Source organism: Myotis nattereri, assembly GCF_964212035.1.
Source record: "Myotis nattereri genome assembly, chromosome: 14".
Taxonomy (NCBI): Eukaryota; Metazoa; Chordata; class Mammalia; order Chiroptera; family Vespertilionidae; genus Myotis; species Myotis nattereri.
The window spans coordinates 36,542,659-36,561,411 of NC_138089.1; the positions used below are offsets into that span (position 1 = coordinate 36,542,659).

Consider the following 18,753-nt stretch of genomic DNA (forward strand, 5'->3'; position numbering starts at 1 on the left):
ATGTTATTTCACAGGCTAAAATTTTTTACTATGCAAAGGTATGCAAATCGTATAGGAAAATAGTGTTCTTAGCCAAGTACACGAACACCTGTTGAGGTGTTTTGTTTTGTTTTCTGCTTTCTGTTTGTTTTGTTTGTTTACTTCACTGGCACTATGCCACTGGGGTGGGGCATGAGATAGTAAATATAGTCAGTGTTTGAACAAATTTCCTAAGTGGTAATTGAGAGGTGTTATCCTTTGACAAATATTGCGCTGATCAGCATGTCTCTTTCCCTCTCTTTCTTGCCCAAAACAGAATGAAGAAGATGAGCAACATTTACGAGTCGGCGGCCAACACGCTGGGGATCTTTAACAGCCCCTGCCTGACCAAAGTGGAGCTGCGTGTGGCCTGCAAAGGCATTTCCGACAGAGACGCCCTCTCCAAACCAGACCCCTGCGTCATCCTCAAGATGCAGTCGCACGGGCAGTGGTTCGAGGTAGGCATGTCCAAGCCTTCCCGCCCTCCGGTGGTTTATTTGGATGAGATGGAAAATTCTGGAAATGAAGACCATGGCGATTCTGCTTGAATTGTGAGGTTTGGATGTGGCTGTTTCTGAGCTGTGGGTATTTTGACATTGGCCCTTCGTTTGTGTGCTCCCGGTGGACATAGTGGCCCCTGAGGAAGGGCAGGGAGGACTGCCTCACAGGGAACCACATCACACCACATTTATTTTTTATTTTTTGAGGGAGAACTTAATATTAGCTAAACTAGAATGAGTACTTATCAAGTGTCAGGCACTGTTCCAAGAGCTTTACGTAGAAGTAGCTCACTTACTCCTCGCGACAATCCTCGGGGGAAGCAGAGACAGACCGGTTAAGGCTTTGTCCAGGATCATTCAGTTTGGAAGTGGAAAATCTCATATTTGCACCCAGGAGCCTGAGCTCCAGTGTCCCCACGCTCTTCATGGCTATTTTGTCATAATGGTGGGCACCTGTGCAGTCTTCGGTGGCTTGTGTGACAGTATTGCAGGTTGAATTCTGCAGTGTGGTTTTGTTTATCTAGAACAGCGGTTCTCATCCTGTGGTTCGCGACCTCTTTGGGGGTCAAACGACCCTTTCACAGGGGTCGCCTAAGACCATCGGAAAACACATATATAATTGCATATTGTTTTTGTGATGAATCACTATGCTTTAGTTATGTTCAATTTGTAACAATGAAAACACATATAGCATGTCAGATATTTACATTACGATTCATAACAGTAGCAAAATTACAGTTATGAAGTAGCAACGAAAATAATTTTATGGTTGGGGGTCACCACAACATGAGGAACTGTATTAAAGAGCCGCGGCATTAGGAAGGTTGAGAACCACTGATCTTGGCGTTGAGACAAATTGGATGAGGACTGGCTTTTAGGTTTTTCGTGGTTGTTTTTTTTTCTTTTTCGCTTCTAGGTACCTAAATAAGCTGTGCTTTAAGAGATCAGGTCTGAAGAGAATGGGGGGTGGGGAGGGGCAGGTGTGCAGCAGAGTCAGCAGCCATTATCCTCTCTAAGGGAACCAGAGAGTTGGTGAAGTGTGGATACAGGTTTGAAGCCATGCTGAGTCAAGAAAGAGGAGACTGTTACCTGCTTGGGATCCTCCAGGACAAACTCTTTTAAGGCTTCAATACTTCTCCCACCTGTTCACAAATCAGGTGCTCCTCTGGGGGGCGGGGGCAAGGTCTTCCACTTCACAGGAGAAGGAAGGCTCCAGAGGTCCTAGAAGTAGCACATTGGCTTATTAGTACCTAAGTGGTAAGAGCCAGTCCTCCGAAAGGGAGGTGAGACGCAGGTTGGTGAGCAGATGTATGAGTAGGCTTGTGCATGGGGGGATGACAGATGGGCAAGTTGGGGATCTTACTTTAACTTCAGGCGTATCCAGGTCTTATACTGTAAACTAAAACCGCATTCACAGGTCACCTTAATGTGTAATAGATATGTTTTTCCCTTCTAAATATCCTCATTAACTTCGTTAGTGGGTTTCATTGTTTTTCATGGACAAAACTAAGTGGAATTTCCACATCAGAAAAAGGTCCCTCTTTGAAAATCAGAGAAAAAAAGTTCATCTCCTAATACCCTCTTTACATAATTCAGTAATTGTTTGTACACACTTATTTTCAGTGTTATCATGCATGTAGTTTTCTTTCCTGATTTTTTTTTATTACCCAGTAGCATATGTGTTTCCCCACAGTGCTATAATACTCATAATTTTCAAGGCTGCATGAAATGCCATCAAATGGGTTTAAAGAATTACTTTTCTATCTTTTCACTTTGAAGTTGCTTCACAAAAATACCCTATTTTCAATGATGCGGCAATGGATATCCTTGCACATTTGGATTTGCCCTCCTTTGGGGATGAGTTCCTAGGAGAGATTCTGTCAGAGTGGACCTCGGGGACAAGGACAGGGCCATTGTGGGCCTTTTGATACGTGCTGCCAAATTGCTTTTCCAAAGTGCTCTGTTACCGTGTGGCCTACACACCGCTCCCGCTCCCGTCCACAGACCTTTTGTCGCTCCTGCGCAGTGAGATAAGAGATTGTGCCACAACGTGTATTGATTCACTGCTTCCCTCCCCTAGAAAGTCTTAACTCTTTAAGAACAGTGATGTCGGCTGAACCTCCAGCAGGCTTAGTGATGTGGCTGATTGTTATTCCGGCACTTTGAGAAGCTCTTCTCGGATCAGTTTTTTACACTCTTAACAACACACATTCAGGATTCAGTCTGATTAACTGAGCCTGTGCCAGGTAACTAATAGGATTTAACCCAGGTCACTGACTAGTACCAAAGAGGCTGGAAATGCAGAGAAGCTAAGAGGGACTGTGCGGGAACCCAGAGACTAACCATAGGCACCTGCTCCTTTGCTCAGGGGGTGTGCTAAAACCAGCTTGTACGGGCTTGTGAGTGTCCAGCTATTAAATACTCAGGAATTTTGCAAGCCTGAGTGTGAGTCTCTACTACCCCACAGACAATGGCAAACACGTCAAATCAGAGCTTCTTTCCCCCCTCCCCTCCTCCCTGTTCCAGAGCCAGTTGTTAAACATTTCCCAGCACACCACTGGGTGAGAGGGATGCAGGAGGAACCAAACAGCGGGACCACCCAGCAGAAGCTGGATGCATGGAAGGAGGGCCTCCCCAGTGGGAACCAGAAAGACAGAGGAGATGCAGGTAGCGCTGGGAGTGCTGCCTGAAAGGGAGACGGGGCTAGCCTGGACTCCCTCTGTTGCTCTCTCATCTCCCGTCAGCGTCTTCCATTGACCAAACCTTGATGGAAGCCAGCGGCAAGGCGTGCAGACAGAGAATGTGTCTGAGAGCAAAGAGGTGAATGACTAGTGCACAAACCTCCTGGCAACTCACAGTAACTTGGAGAATCATTCACCCTCTCTGGTCATTAGTGCTAGCACCTACCTTTTGGTACAAATTCAGCCAGTGGTCCTAGGCGACACATTAGAAGCACACCTTTGCTTGCTTCGGCAGCACATGTACTAAAATTGGAACGATACAGAGGAGATTAGAAGCACACGTATGCCAGGAGTTAGAAACACCCGGCAGTCTATTTAAACCATGCGGCTACACTATCTCTGTTTAATGGAGGCTAGCAAATGTGGGCAGTGCTCCGGGACAAGATTTATTGATAAGTGAGTTTTCCTGTATTTTGCCCCTAGAACATGTCTGGATTTACAGAGCGATTTCTGTGTACAGGGTTACAGAGTTGAGGGAAAGCCCTGCAGAAGAGAATGCCTGCTGGCTGTCACTTCCTTGGGGGGTCTTAATGATGGGGAATCTGGTAACTGACCAAGTGAAGAAAAAATAGAGGCCAAACTGACTTGCATAATGAAGAGATTGCTGGGGGTGAGGGGGGTGTCAGGCTGAAGAGGGAAAAACAGGGTGAGCTTATCTTTTACAGGGAATTTTAAAGTTTGGAAAAAGAGGCTCTATCCAGACGAGCATTGTCGCTGCAATGATGGCAATGCCTCTATCTGCGGGGTCCACTCAGGGAGTCACTGGCCACGCGTGAGCACGTCAGGACTGTGTGACTGAAACACTGACATTCTTAATTATTTTGTTTTAATTAATGTAAGAGTAAGTGGAAATAGCTGACACAGTTCCAGAGTATGTTTGGTGTGCTAGAGAATTCGGCTGGGCTGGGGAGAAGAGGAAAGGGGGGTTTATAAAAATGTAGCCGTGGGCTGTTAATTTTACAGCGTCAGTTTTTCTGGGGAGCTGTAAGTAAAGATTGACATTTCCTTTTTATTACATGTGATTGCTGGCCTGTGCTTTTGGTAATGGAATTCCAGCAGGGGAAGGGCCCGTGATGCCCTGCTTTACAGCTCAGGTTGCTAAGGAGCTTCCCAAGGGGTTGCCTTTGGCGGATGGCGGGGGAGGACTGTTTGCTCTCTTAATTGGCTGTAACTTGTTAGCAATGGAAGAGAACATTTGACCTCTAAGATGTTTCATAAAAATGTAAGCCTGATTTTTATATTGAAAAAGATCTATAATCTGACCTTCTATGCTGCTAATAGTATTAAGAGTCAATGAAGATAAATCTATTTGTCCTTGAAATATTGGCAATCATTTGATCTGAAATGCATAATGGATTGTTGCTCTTTATATGTCTGAGGACTGAGAAGCCAGAGAGGATGGTTTGGGTTTTACCGAGAACATGGAGATAGGGTGGTACTTTTATTGGGTGTAACTTTGTGAATGGCCGTGAATGTAACTGTCAGAAAAAAGGAAAGAGAAAACTTGTAGCTTGGAAAAATATTCCAAATTGAGACGTTCAGACCTACCATTTAATTTCCCTAATTTAGAATCATACCTATTTTTTAAAATTCCTACTGCACCTACTCCTGGCCATATCATGGCAGCAGTTTATGGTACAGTTCAGTGTAATGATAATTTAGAACATATTTCATAGGTCCCCTGACTCCTGGAAGTGAACATCGTGTCCAAGTGGAATAAATGAACACTGACTTCCCAGGGATCAAAGGCAAGAGTCATTGTGAACCAAAGACTTTTATTCAGTTTCCTGGAGCATATGCTCTACTTCCTGGGCAAGCATGATGTTCTCCACGAAGCAGAGCTAAGCTCAGGGTGCCCTGGCCCTTGACGGAGATCCTATAAGTGGCAGAGTCCTTGTCCTCATTGGAAAGAGCCAAATTATTTCCCACAGTACTAGAATGTTGCTCCAAATACCTTAATTCCATTTTTTCCATGTAATTTTAGTACAGTTATTAAGCTCCTCCATGGGAAGCTGTAAGTAATTCTGAGAACTAATTACCCTTGGGTCAATTTCGTGTGAAAACATGTTATGATGAACCTGGTGCTTTGGTAGATTCTTGGTGATAACAATAATTATTGGTGATAATTAGTGTGGTTATATCTAACATATCAAATATCAGTGGATTCTAATGAAAGATTATTCTTTATAATGATAATATATTAAAATAATTTATATTTACAAAGCCCATCTACTTACATTATTTCCTTTATTTCTCATAACAGCCCCATGAAAAGGAGGCACAGACATTGAAATTAGCCCCAGCATGTGTTGAGTTCCATGAAAAAGATATGGGTTGTATCCTCAATGACTTCAGAGTACAGGAGAAGAACTCGCCCTATTTTAGAGTCAGAGGCTGGAAGCTCAGATGATCATGTGATCTTGAGAACCAGGGCTCAAAACAGGCCCTGACTTAAATCTCTTCCTTTCCTTAAATGTGCAGTGGGTACACCATGTCAAGGGTGCCTCGGCTACCTTTATATGGACAGGAGCTAAAAATCACTCTTTCATTCCTCCATTCGTTTTCAACTTTCCTCCACACACTCTACCTCCCCAGGTGTCTGTAGGGTTTGGTTGTATATGACCGAGCATCCTTGCTAGCAGAACAGAAGGGGAAATATGGGTCTGTGGTGGTAGGCTTGCTCACTCCCAAAGAAGTGGGCTGTGAACTTTTTCAGCAATTCCTTCTCAGCTAGAGGGCTCAGGGAAGAGTTCCATGGAACAGTCTCTTTCATGCTTGGGAGAGTAGTGAGCCATCACCATTCGCGTATCAAGCTTGGAGGATAAGGCCCAAGGTAGTATTTTCACCTGTACCTGAGATATTCAATTTTCGGTTGCTCCAAAGTGCTATAATGTTATGCAAATGGGTCAGGCAATATGAACAGTTAGGTGATGACAAAATAAAGTAGCAAAATATATATGCTGATACCAGCTATGTATATAGTAGCCATTTTTCATGTGTAGTTCCCAATCCTCATAACTACGCTACTGTGTCAACTTTACTAACTAGGTGAGGGAACTGAGGCTGGGTCGAATTAATAAATCACCCAAGGTCACATAGCTAATAAATAGAAAGGCTGAAATCTTTTTTTTTTTTTAAATATATTTCATTGATTTTCTACAGAGAGGAAGAGAGATAGAGAGTCAGAAACATCGATCAGCTGCCTCCTGCACATCCCCCACTAGGGATGTGCCCGCAACCCCGGCACATGACCTTGACCAGAATCGAACCCGGGACCCCTCAGTCCGCAGGCCGACGCTCCATCCACCGAGCCAAACCGGCCTCGGCGAAAGGCTGAAATCTGGTTGATTCCAAAACCTATGCTCTCTTCGCTTTCGCAGAGATTGCGAACTTGAAGCTGGAGGCCTTTGTCTAGTCTCCAGATTGTTTTGATTGGCTTTCATGGTGTCCAAACAGGCAATGTCTCATAAAGCTCCAGGTTTCCGGTTTAACTTTTGAGTTACCAGAAAACTGATAACATGAAACCTTTCACTTTTGTGCAACGATGAGCTGGGGATCGTCAGCGGCTACTCATATCCAGAGTGTGAGTCTGTCCCCATGCTTCCCACTAGTGATCCTGCTTCACTCATTATCCCTACAAGACTGGCCCCTGGAGGGGTATGATGGAGACTACAGTCCTGTACCCCTCTGGGCCGTGTCTCTGAACCATGATTAACCTCTCCATTGTGGACACAGACAGACGCTAAAAAATGAAGATTATGTCAGTTAAAGCCTTCCCTCTGAATGCCACAAACAAGCGCCTTTCTGGAAAGATGTAATGTTCACACTTTATTGACTTGTAGTGTTTTGGTGGCTAACACCTAGGCTTGGCAGATGATAAAAAACAACAGTTTTCTGCACTTGTTCACAAAGTTTCCACTGTGGTTTGACATCAAACTCCCATTTGAGGAAACTTTGATGTTGCTTTCTACCTCCCCCGTAACACATTCTTAATACGAATAATTTTTTAAAAGTTGATTTTGCTAATGTTAGAAATCTTACCCCAAGCACTGAAGGAAGCAAAACGAAACAATCAAAGTATGGAACATTTCCTAAAATATATTTTACTATTTAAAATCTGTAACGGAAAACAACACATACTTTCAACCACGAACTCTCAGACTGTGCTCCCATTGATCGACATTCTAGTAAGTGACAGAAATGCCAACTCTAAAATACATTTATGCTAATAAAATATTTTATCTATTATGTATATTGGGGGTCCTATATTAGATTTTGGCTTAAAATGGAAAAATATGGTTCCATTGCTAAAAAATGTAAAAACTCAAGAGAGAGAGAGAGTGAAAAATTAACCCAGAGCCAGTTTAGCTCACAATAAAACTAAACTAGTATTTATGCCCTGACTCACCAAGCTTCAGTTCAACCTGAGATCACCGCCCAACAGCTGCCGGACAGCTTAGGAAGCTGTCATAGCAGGCAGGCAGGAGCTGAGGTGCGTTTGGAAGCAAAGCCTGGGCCCTCCACACATTAACTGTGTCACCTTGGAAAGCCACCTACCACCTCTGAGCCTCTCCTACTGCCTCATGTCTAAATGGCTGTTGTCAGGATGAATGATTGGCTCGCAGGATGAGGAAGAGCTATCTCTGTGATCTTATCATATGGAAATACCTCAGCTTCCCTGGGCCTGCATTTTCAACATCTGTCCTCAAATGGAGGCAACAAGAAAACTTATTCATGGGTTTATTATAAGGATGAAACGAGATGCTGCTTAAGAGTTGACTAACATAGTACCCAGGGCATGGTGAGTGCTTAATAAATATTAAAGGGCATTATGTTTAAAGGAGAGAATGTGCGCAAAGCCAATGTGGTTGGCACATCACCGAGGACGCAGTGAATAGACGATGATATCAGGTGATACCTGCATCGAGGTGTGTTTAATGCCAGAGGCAATTGTTTGGACCGTTGCCCAACCCAGGTATTCTTGGTCCCATTCTGCTGGGTAAAATAAGAGAAGTTTCAATGGGAAAACTTAACAGGTCTCTAAGTTTCTGCCAAGTCGCTGGCTACCGCTTTGATGTGCCTGGGCTCCCCTGGTAGGGAATTATCTAAGCCTCCTCATCCCTGCACTCTCTGTGTTTTGAAGAAGATGAATAGACTGGGAGCGACTCCGTTCCACTTGTCCCTGTTCTCTAATCTGTGGATGGGAATCAGAGAGGCCGTGCTGATAACCTGAGCTTTCCATCTTTGCTTCTGTGCCAACATCAGCCCCCACTGTTTGGTGGTCTTAGAAGAGACAAGAAAATTCTTCCCTCCTGGAAACTCCAGATGTTCTAGGGGGTCAGTTCATAGGCTAATTAAATATTTTATCTTGATTCAAGCCCAGAAATGTTCAACTCCCTATCTTGGCAAGTCTGTTTTCAAATGCCTTGATAGTTTAAGAGCTTCCTCTCATCTGAGAATTTAGTCTTAGATATTTTTTTCTTGAGTGTGAAGACTAGTTTTGGTTGAAACATTACAGTTTTGGAATTTTGTATCAAAGCAAGAAAGTTTGACACCTTTTTAACCCCTTCCCCCTTGAGTCCTAGTCTTTTTTTTTTTTTTAATATTTCAGAGAGGAAGGGAGAGTGGGAGAGAGAGAGAGATAGAAACATCAATGATGAGAATCATTGTTCTGTTGCCTCCTGCATGCCCCCTACTGGAGATTTGGCAACCCAGGCATGTGTCCTGACCAGAATCGAAACAGGGACCCTTCGGTCTGCAGGCTGATGCTCTATCCTCTGAGCCAAACTAGCTAGGGTGAATTCTAGTCTTCTTAAAACAACTTCTGAGAACCTGGGATTTGGTGGGGTCACCTATTTAAGGCTACTCCCATTTCCTACATTCAGCTTGTTCCAGTTACTGCAGTTGTGTAACAATTATCCCCAAATTGAACAGCTTAGAATAGCCATCGTATTAAAGTCATGAATTGTGTGCATTGGAACCTCAGACGGGGCACAGTGGGGATGGCTCTTCCCTGGTCCACAATGTCTGAGGCCTCAGCTGGGAAGACAGGAAGACTAGCGATGATCTGAGGCTGGGGTTTCAAATCATCTGAAGGGTCTCTTCACTCTCATGTCAGGCTAGGACTTCATTGGGAGCATCTGCATGTGGCCTTCCATGCACAGCAGTCTCCAGGCAAGGACACAGCCCCCGCCTCTGAATAGGAAGGTGTCCAATGTTTGCCTCTATATCTGGCAACGTGAGTTAACCAAGGAGCCTCATCTTATTATCACATGCTCCTACAGTTACCTTAAAGGGTGTGGCTAGGAGGAACGAAGGAATATTTATAATCCCAATTCCCATTTAGGGTGTTGTCTTAGAAGCTTGAAAGATGCCAATATTGAACTTATAAAAGGTGAGCCTTTCTACTCTACTCTGAATGATACACTTAGGAAACGCATAGCCTGAAGAAGTACAAAAGGAAGAAAATATAAGTTGAAGTTTCTAGTCTGGTTTTAAACACCAGTCTTAAGAATAATACACATATATGCTAACACCACCAGATACGCCAAAGGAACAGAAGAAGAAGAAGAAAGAGAAGGAAAAGGGGGAGGAGGAAAAGAGGAAGAAGAAATGAGCAACTAGTGTCTGCAAAGCCCTCCTACGATTTTCCCATTGATCCTTGCAACAGCCTACTGAAGTCAGTACTGTTATTTGTATTGCCCACTCACAGATGAGAAAACAAATTTGAGATGTCATGCTATTTCTAAGATCAAATAGTCGGAATGAATGGAACCTACTTTCTAAAATCATGGACTTCCGATTTCGGATCCTTTAGTCATAGCATGGGCCCTCTGCTGCTGGAACCCATTATGGCAAGTCCTGCCCTCTTCTTAGACCCCAGTGCTCCTATGGCTGTGGCACCACAGAAGTCCAAACACAATGGACTCCATCTCTTTGCTGCTGGATCCTTTTCTTGCACACTCTCGACCCACTACCTTGAGATTTGCCCAACTATAGCTATCAATCCTAATAAATATTTTCCTCTATAGTTTATTGGCAAGAGAGCAGTTCATTCTGCAGTTGAGCCATGATTGACATACCAGCCCACTAATGGTACACATGTAAATGGTTCAATTTTTTTATTCACTCAGCAAACATTTACTGAGCTCCTACTATATGCTAGGCACTGTTCCATGGGATGGGAATACAGCAGAGAACAATACATGGCCCAAGCTTTTGTGCTAGTGTGGGGAGAATAGAAAATAAACAATAAATATCTACTCTGTTGTCAGGTAATGGTCCATGCTATGAAGGAAAATGATTCAGGGAAGGGTGTGGAAAATGATAGGGAGACTACTTTAAAAATTGTAGTCAGGGAAGACTTCTCTGAGGAAGCAGTATTTGCACAGGAACCTGAGTGGGGATGGGAGTTAGTTATCTGGATACATGGACAGTGTTCCAAAAGAAGGACTAGCAGAGGCCATGGCAGGCATTTTCTTGGCTTATTTAAGGTATAGCATGGAGGCAGAGTGGCTAGAGAGCAGTGGGATAAGAAGGCAAGAGTAAGAGGAAATGTTGAAGAGGCAGCTAGAGGGAAAACCGTGTAGGGCTTTGTAGATCCTGCATTTTATTACAAATGTGACGGGGCGGAGGGCACATTGGAAGGCTTGGAGCAGGAAAACGATTTGCATATTAAAAGATAACATTGGCCCTGACCGATTTGGCTCAGTGGCTAGAGCATCGGCCTGCGGACTGAAGGGTCCCAAGTTCGATTCTGGTCAAGGGCATGTACCTTGGTTGTGGACATATCCCCAGTAGGGGGTGTGCAGGAGGCAGCTGATTGATGTTTCTCTCTCATCAATGTTTCTAGCTCTCTATTCCTCTCCCTTCCTCTCTGTAAAAAATCAATAAAATATATTATTTTTTAAAAAAGAGAGATAACATTGTTTGCTTGTGCCAGACAGTGTACAAGGATAAGAGCAGGTGCTGGAGACAACTCAGGAGCTACTGCATTTGTTCATGTGAGAAGGTATAATAGTTTGGATCAGGTGGTAACCATGGAAGAGATGAGAAGTGGTTTGAAATGAGATGTTTACAAAAAGTAGACTCTAAAATTTGCTGATGGATTAGGTGCAGGGTATGAGAAAGAGAGAGGAGGCAAGAACGATTCTAGAGGTCTGAGCAATTGGATGAATGATGATGGGTAATACTGGGAGAAGAGCAGGTGTGTCAATGAACATGCTTCTGGTGGTGAGAGACAGTATGGTGTACTGGTACAGGGTGGTTCTGGTCACAGGCTATATTTGAATCCCAGCCCTATTTACCAGCTAGGACATCTTGCATAAGTCAGTTACCTCCATTTTCTCATCTGTGTAGTGGGGACAATGAAAGCACCCCTACATTGTGGGTAGTTCTGAGGATTTACCACACAACATTGTCCAGCAGTTAGCGTTTCAAAACTGCTAGCCATTAATTGGTATCATTAATATACTTCTGTGAATACTGATTGTTTTTTTAAGGGGAAATAGTGGGTCAAAAAATACACACAGCCCTAGCCGACTTGGCTCAGTGGATAGAGCATCAGCCTGTGGACTGAGGGGTCCCAGGTTCGATTCCGGCCAAGGGCACATGCCTGAGTTGTGGGCTTGATCCCCAGTAGGGGGCGTGCAGGAGGCAGCCGATCAATGATCTCTCTCATCATTGATGTTTCCATCTCTCTCTCCTTCTCCCTTCCTCTCTGAAATCAATAAATATATTTTTAAAAAATACACACATTTTTTAAGCTTTGAAAATTACCCACTTGCTTATTTGGAATGAACATACCAATGTGTTCCTACCACATCAAACTGTGAGATGCAAAGGAGGCAATTCTTTTTAAAAAATATCTTAAACATTTAGAGTTTAATATATAGGCTCCTCAGACCTTTGTCATCCCTTCTTGTTCCAGTCACAGACCCAGTCACAGAAGGAGTGTTTCCTTGGCTTGGCATAACTTGAACTCACTTAAGTGATTCTAATCACACTTCTGTCCTCCTTCTGAAGTTATTATATTAATATGTATATTAATGATTAATATAATATGAATGACATAATACAATGCTAATATAATGAAAGCATAACTAATTATTAACACGGTCTCATTCATCTACAGTGTATGTGTGTTTGCAAGAGAGCGAGAACGTGCATGAGAGACGTGGGTTGTGTGTGTATTGGAACTGAAGAAAGAATCCAAACGTCTCTAGGTTGTCATCTTTCATTCCAAACGATCACTGTGCTTGATGCTGTGCTTCATTTACAGGGAGGAAGAGAGATTGATTTAATAACCTGTCATATTATACAACATAAAAAGAGCTTGGGAAGAAAAAGCACTCTGGTGTTCTTAGTGGGAAGAAAAATATTATGACAGCTCCATGGAGAAATCTTTGTGCAGAGAGAACTAGTAGAAGTTATGGTGATGAGTTGAGGATCTTAGAAAAATATAATGCTCCCATGAAATAAGTTTGACCACTACACTACAGAGCTCTACATTGTAGAAGGCAATTTCCCTCTCTTATATGAGGGGCATAAGAAAATAGAAACTCTAGTTATTCCTTCTTTTTAAGATTCCTTCCTCCCTCCCTTCCTTCCTTCCTTCCTTCCTTCCTTCCTTCCTTCCTTCCTTCCTTCCTTTCATTTTTGGTTAATCCTCACCTGAGAATATTTTTCTATTGATTTTTAGAGAGGGTGAATGGGAGGGTGAGAGACAGAAAGAGAGAAACATCAATGTGAGAGAGGAACATCGATTGGTTATCTCCTGCACTCACCTGACCTGGGCTGGGGATCAAGCCTGCAACCGAGGTACATGCCCTTGACCAGAATTGAACCCAAGACCCTACAGTCCGTGGCCAACACTATCCACTGAGCCAAACAAGCTAGGGCTATTTCTTAAAAATAATTTATTCCATCATTTTCTCTGGAGGTTTTAAAAATATTCTATTTGCCGAACCGGTTTTGCTCAGTGGATAGAGCGTTGGTCTGTGGACTCAGGGGTCCCGGGTTCAATTCCGGTCAAGGGCATGTGCCTTGATTGCAGGCACATCCCCAGTGGGGAGTGTGCAGGAGGCAGCTGATCGATCTCTCTCATCGATGTTTCTGGCTCTCTGTCCCTCTCCCTTCTTCTCTGTGAAGAATCAATAGAAAATATATTTTTAAAAAATATTCTATTTAACTGAGGTGGGACAGCACAACAAATTATGATAATATTCTAGAATCATAAAATTTAATCAAGAGAGTTTATTATCTTAGTGTTAAACTCTGGCATCCTGGAACAGTCAGTTTATACTTTAGTGAACAAATAAAGTTCGGTAATAACACCCTCCATCCACCAGGAAGACACCTGTAGTTGAATAAGCTGGGTTTACTGCTTACTGCCACAGGGAAGACACAGTGGTGAGCTGTGAGGCTTCTTAGTGAGAGAGTTTAAGAAGGGACATACAGAATTCAGGCTACTGTTAGGTGTTTTCAGGAGAATTTAAGGAAGGAGACTTCACTGTGGCTTGGATGGTGTCAGGAAGCCAGGATGATTCTGTAACTGAGTCCCTTAATGGACCTTATCCAGAAGGGAAAAGTAGACCAAGGCTGAAGCTGGAACAGGGAAGGAAACAGCAGTCACTCATTTTAACCAGGATGAGGGATGGTTGGTCGTGTGTGTGTGTGTGTGTGTGTGTGTGTGTGTGTGTGTGTGTGTGTGGTTTGGACCGTGCTCATGGTTTTGTTTGGTTCAAGCATGATCACAGAGATGTGTAGTTTTTGTCTTGCTCTGTCACAGGCATACAATGGCCATGTGTCATGCTGGTATTCTAAGGAATTTTGTTGTTGTTGTTCACCAGAACTCTAAAACCTGGCTGTATGTGCCAGGCCAGCTCCTAGCAACACCAAGGCCTGGCTGATAGCACCAAGTCAGCCCACCAAGCCAGCTCCCAGAGGTCCGGGGCTGCTTTCCTCCTGCTCAGAGTGAAACCCTGAAGTTGAGCTGCTCCATTTAAAAACATCTTAACAATGGACCAACTTGTTGGCTCAGCAAAATAGCAATCATAACAAGTCTTGAATCTAAACCTTTTATTTCTCAGTTATTATTATTATTATCAAAAAATGATATATATGATGCTCAGTGTATGTGGGTTCTGTAAGTTAATGTTTCTTCTTTGACTTAACGCCATATCTCCCTTCTACTCTTTCTCTATCTCCCAATTAGTTAGAGGGAAAATTCCCAGGAGCCCTTTTGAAAACATTCAAGCTTCCTTCTATAGAAAGCTCCGTAAGAAATACTCTGGGTCTATTGGACAGGGCATGAGTTTTCACAGGAGATCTGGACAGGAGAAATTTTTTTTTAAAGGTGAGGTAGATGGTTTCAGTGCTGTCCCATTCATGAAGCCAACTGCTTGTTGTGTTTTGAGGAAAGTTATTTTCCAGAAATTCCACTTTATAAGGATTACCAGGTCCCTGGCATTCATTGAGTAAATGGCTATTGAATACTTACCATATGCCACATACGCTCCTTGCCACTGCGTCTGAGAATGGACAATTATGGTCCCTTTCATAAGGCTCATATCTGTCAAGGGACAGAAAACTGTGGGATCCAAAATCTTTAAAAGCTTGGGATATTCAGAGGAAAGTGTATCCAATTCTAGGTTGGGAAGAGGTGCTAGGGAAGGTTTTGTAGAGAGGATGCTCCTTGAATTAGATCTTAGGGGATGAGTCTGCCAGATAAACAAGGTAGGAAATAGCATTGTTTAAAAAGGGAAAATTATGCTACATGCAAAGGACCGACTTCAACAGGACGGGACAGCCCCTTTCAATCACTAAACTTTGGTAATTCTGACAATAAGGTTCTTGATAGGACTTTATGAAAGGATCACCATTTATTTTTATTTATTTTTTTGGCTGGAGCTCTGCCTAAGCCATACCCTCAGAAGAGAATATCTCTTCTATTTTTAAAGACCTTTTGAGAAGGGGAATCCACAGTCCTCCTAGGAGGTCGGTGAGTTTTAAGTCTCAGAGCCTTATTAGCACAGATGGTGTTCAGCAGCTCTCTGTGGGGAGAGGAAGGGACTTCCTGGGAGGGATCAGGGGCCAGTTTTTGAGGGTTTAATCCTTTGAGTAGAGAATAACCCTGATACAGCCTTGAGATTGCATCAGATTGCTTATGTGCCAGCCTTTTCCCATGAATATACCACAAGAGACTGGATGTGGTAATTTCAGATGAAACGGCTGGCTTCTTTTACAGCATGAGATCTTGGGGAGTGATGGGGAAGCTTAAGAAAAAAACCTCACTAATGGAATAGATTTATGTTAGTTGCAAGATTTCAGCCTTAGTTATGCACACCCTTATTCATATTCTCTCCTACAGTGGTCTGCACTCACTTCATTCATTTCACTTAATCATATCTTTGCCTCTTAGGTAGTCTTACCTAAAGTTTGAATCTTGACTCTGCCACTATCTGTACAAGAGTCTGCTTCTTTGCCCCTTTCTTCCATTTCTTCAGTTAAAGAACCTCCCCATAGGACTAGGGCTGGTGTGGACATTAACTCAATTTATGCCCATAAAACCCTTAGAAAATTTGCTGGTATTAGTAGGGGCTCACTGAATATCAGTTTTTATTAATTATGTTGACCTTGAGTCATACAGGGTAGAAGGTATTGGGGGGTAGAGGGGAAGGATAGAGTAGAATGAGATGGTTCCTCTGAAAATTCAGCGGCCCAAGAAATATTTATTTATTGTCCTGTGCCAGGTCCTGGAGACCACATATGTGAAAAGACATGGTTCCAGCCATTTGAGAGTTCCCAATATTGTGATAGATAAAATAAATTACTTTATAATATAGTGTCATAAGAACTATGATTTCATTTAAAAATGGGTACTATAGGATGATGTAAAATGGCATCTCTATTCATTTTCTATCGCTGTGCAAAGCTTTACCTTAAAATTTAGTGATGCTTAAAGCAACAAAAATCATCTATGATCTTTTACATTTTCTGTCGATCAAGGATCAAGTCAGGGCACATCAAGGATAATTCATCCCTACTCCACAATGTTTGGGGTCTTTGCTGTAAAATTTGAATGCTATGTGCTGAAATTACTCTGAAGTCTCATTTGCTCTCATGTATGATATGTTGGTTGGGGTGTTCCTACCTGGGTTGTTGCTCAGAACACATGCCTCTTCATATAACTTCCTTACAACATGGTAGCTCGGTTCCCTAGGCAGGTATCCCAGGAGAGAGCCAGGCAGAAGCCACATTGAACTTCTATCACAAAGTTGTTGTTTTTTGGTTTGGTTTTGTTTTGAGGCAGTTACAAAGGTCTACCCAAGTCAAGTTAGGGGAATATTCTTGATAAAGAAATGTCAGCATCATGATATAAGAAGAACATGTGAGACAGGACGTACGTATATTGGTGCAGCCACCTTTTGAAAATGTAATCTGCCACAGGATCTAACTCAGTCTGTAGTTAGAGTAGAGGTGGCCAGGAAAACATTCCTAGGGGGTGATGGTTTTCCTGCAGGATTCTGAAGTCCCAGAAGGAGTTGGCCTATGAATAAGGAGTTTTCCTTTTAGGTAAAAGGCAAAGTAAGTCAAACTCCCAGAAGTATGAGATGGATTTATGTTTAGAAAATTCCATTGTGTTTAATTTATTTTCTTTGCATGGTAGGGGTCTTAGCTTACCAAGTTTTTCTCTTTTCACAAGAAAGCCATGGTTTCTACTAGGCAGACGGAAGCCATTATACCTGGGGGAAATGGAGTCTGGTACTGTGAGACTAGGCCATTCACTTTGATCTTCTATCTGGACCCACAGAAAGTGTTGAGATGCTCAGGGTAGTCAGTTTCCTCGTGGCAGCAGCATTACACATGCTTCCAGGGTCTGGGTGGGAAATGGTAGGAAATAAAATGTCAGGAGATCAGCAGCAAGGCTCTAGACATCCTCATTGGGCCATTTTCAGCATTCCGAAGAATGTTCTCCATGCTGACACCTGAGAATACAATCCTATTTTTTAAAGATTTCCAAGGAGACACCTCAACCTTCATTTGGTATAAAATGATCCCACATCTCCAGAGCGTTGCTCCCTATACTCCATCTTATTTTAATCCCCTCAAACCTTCTTATTAGAAAAAATCTCAGCTGATTATTATTTTCTAACCAGTACGAATACCTAGGGCAGAGAGAGCACCCTCCCCCCTGTTCTGTCTTGGTGAAGTTGTACAACAGTTGGCCACCATCAGCTTGGGAGTGCTAGTTATATCTTCATGGTGCTGGTTTTTTCACTCCCTGGTTTATCCAGGCACCAATTTTGATTTCTGCAATATTTCTTTCTTCTTTAACTTCTTTACATTTCCGTCCCTCCCACCCCCACTCTTAGAAATTTGGTGGAGGTTAGGGAACGTTTCTCAAGGAAATGACAGCTAGGCTAAGAGTAGGCGATGACTTAGTGATGATGGGAAGAATGTCTTCAGTGGGATGAGCAATAGGGGCGACTATGGGATCGTAACAGGATATCATCATAGGTTCCCCTTGGCTGCCTTATCCAAAATGGGCAAAACAGCATTCTGTACCAAGAATTTTTTCATTCAATCAGGCATTAAGTATTTACTGAGCATCTACTGTGTGACCTGCACTGTGCTATCATAACAGAGCTTAAAGGGATAAATAAGACAGGGCCCCTACCCTCAAGGAGCAACTGGTTTTTGTCAGGCCTTGATAAATTGGTGGTATGAGACTTCAGCCACTAATAATCATGCATGGACAGGACATAGTGTAGTCACCAAAAAACAAGTAGTTATAATTCTGAGGGGAGAGAACAAGAAGTCAGTAGGTGACAAGATCAGGGGATAACAGAGAGAGAAGTTTCATAAAATCCACATGGACAATTAACCAGCAAGGGCTGGACTCTATCTATCTATCTATCATCTATCTATCTATCTATCTATCTATCTATCTATCTATCTATCTATCTATCTATCTATCTATCCATCCATCAATCCATCCATCTATCCATCCATCCATCCACCCACCCACCTACCTACATACCTACCTATCTATCTTTAAAGCAGCCCACTTCCAAACTTCATTAGTTTTGCTGGGAGTACACTGTCCTAACAACTAGCTTCTTTTGGGTGTTCTGAGAAAGGATGCCAATTAATAATGGTGCTATCAGAAGGTTTCTATTTAGAAATCATTTGACTTAGGGTAGCAGACATCACACTGAGCCATGACAGAGCAGCACAGGGAGCAACCCTCTGGGGATTTGGGGTCCTTCAGGCTGAAGAAGGTGGAATGGCAACTCAATAACCACCTCCTAGGAAAAACCAAGCATTTGTGGAGGGCTCTCTGGGAAGCGGTCCTAGTGATACTGAGTGTGGTAGGGGTGGCAAAGACAGTAGCTTGGGAACCAAACTTCAGTCTCCTTCCCTTCCTCCTAAGGTAAGGCCTCCTATATAGGCTTCCTTGTATTTTTCATGTCCTAGGAAATGCCACATTT

At 42.9% G+C, this 18,753-nt stretch overlaps 1 protein-coding gene across 4 annotated transcripts in view; it reads left to right on the plus strand.

Annotated features, from left to right (window-relative positions):
- Positions 1-18,753, plus strand: part of CPNE4 (copine 4) — a 348,425-nt gene that overhangs the window by 90,519 nt on the left and 239,153 nt on the right. For all 4 annotated transcript variants that reach the window (XM_081106181.1, XM_081106179.1, XM_081106178.1 and 1 more), the window contains one exon: positions 296-476. In XM_081106181.1, the coding sequence (XP_080962307.1) occupies positions 297-476 (180 nt within the window). In that variant the 5' untranslated portion in view covers position 296. The remainder of the gene's footprint in view (positions 1-295; positions 477-18,753) is intronic.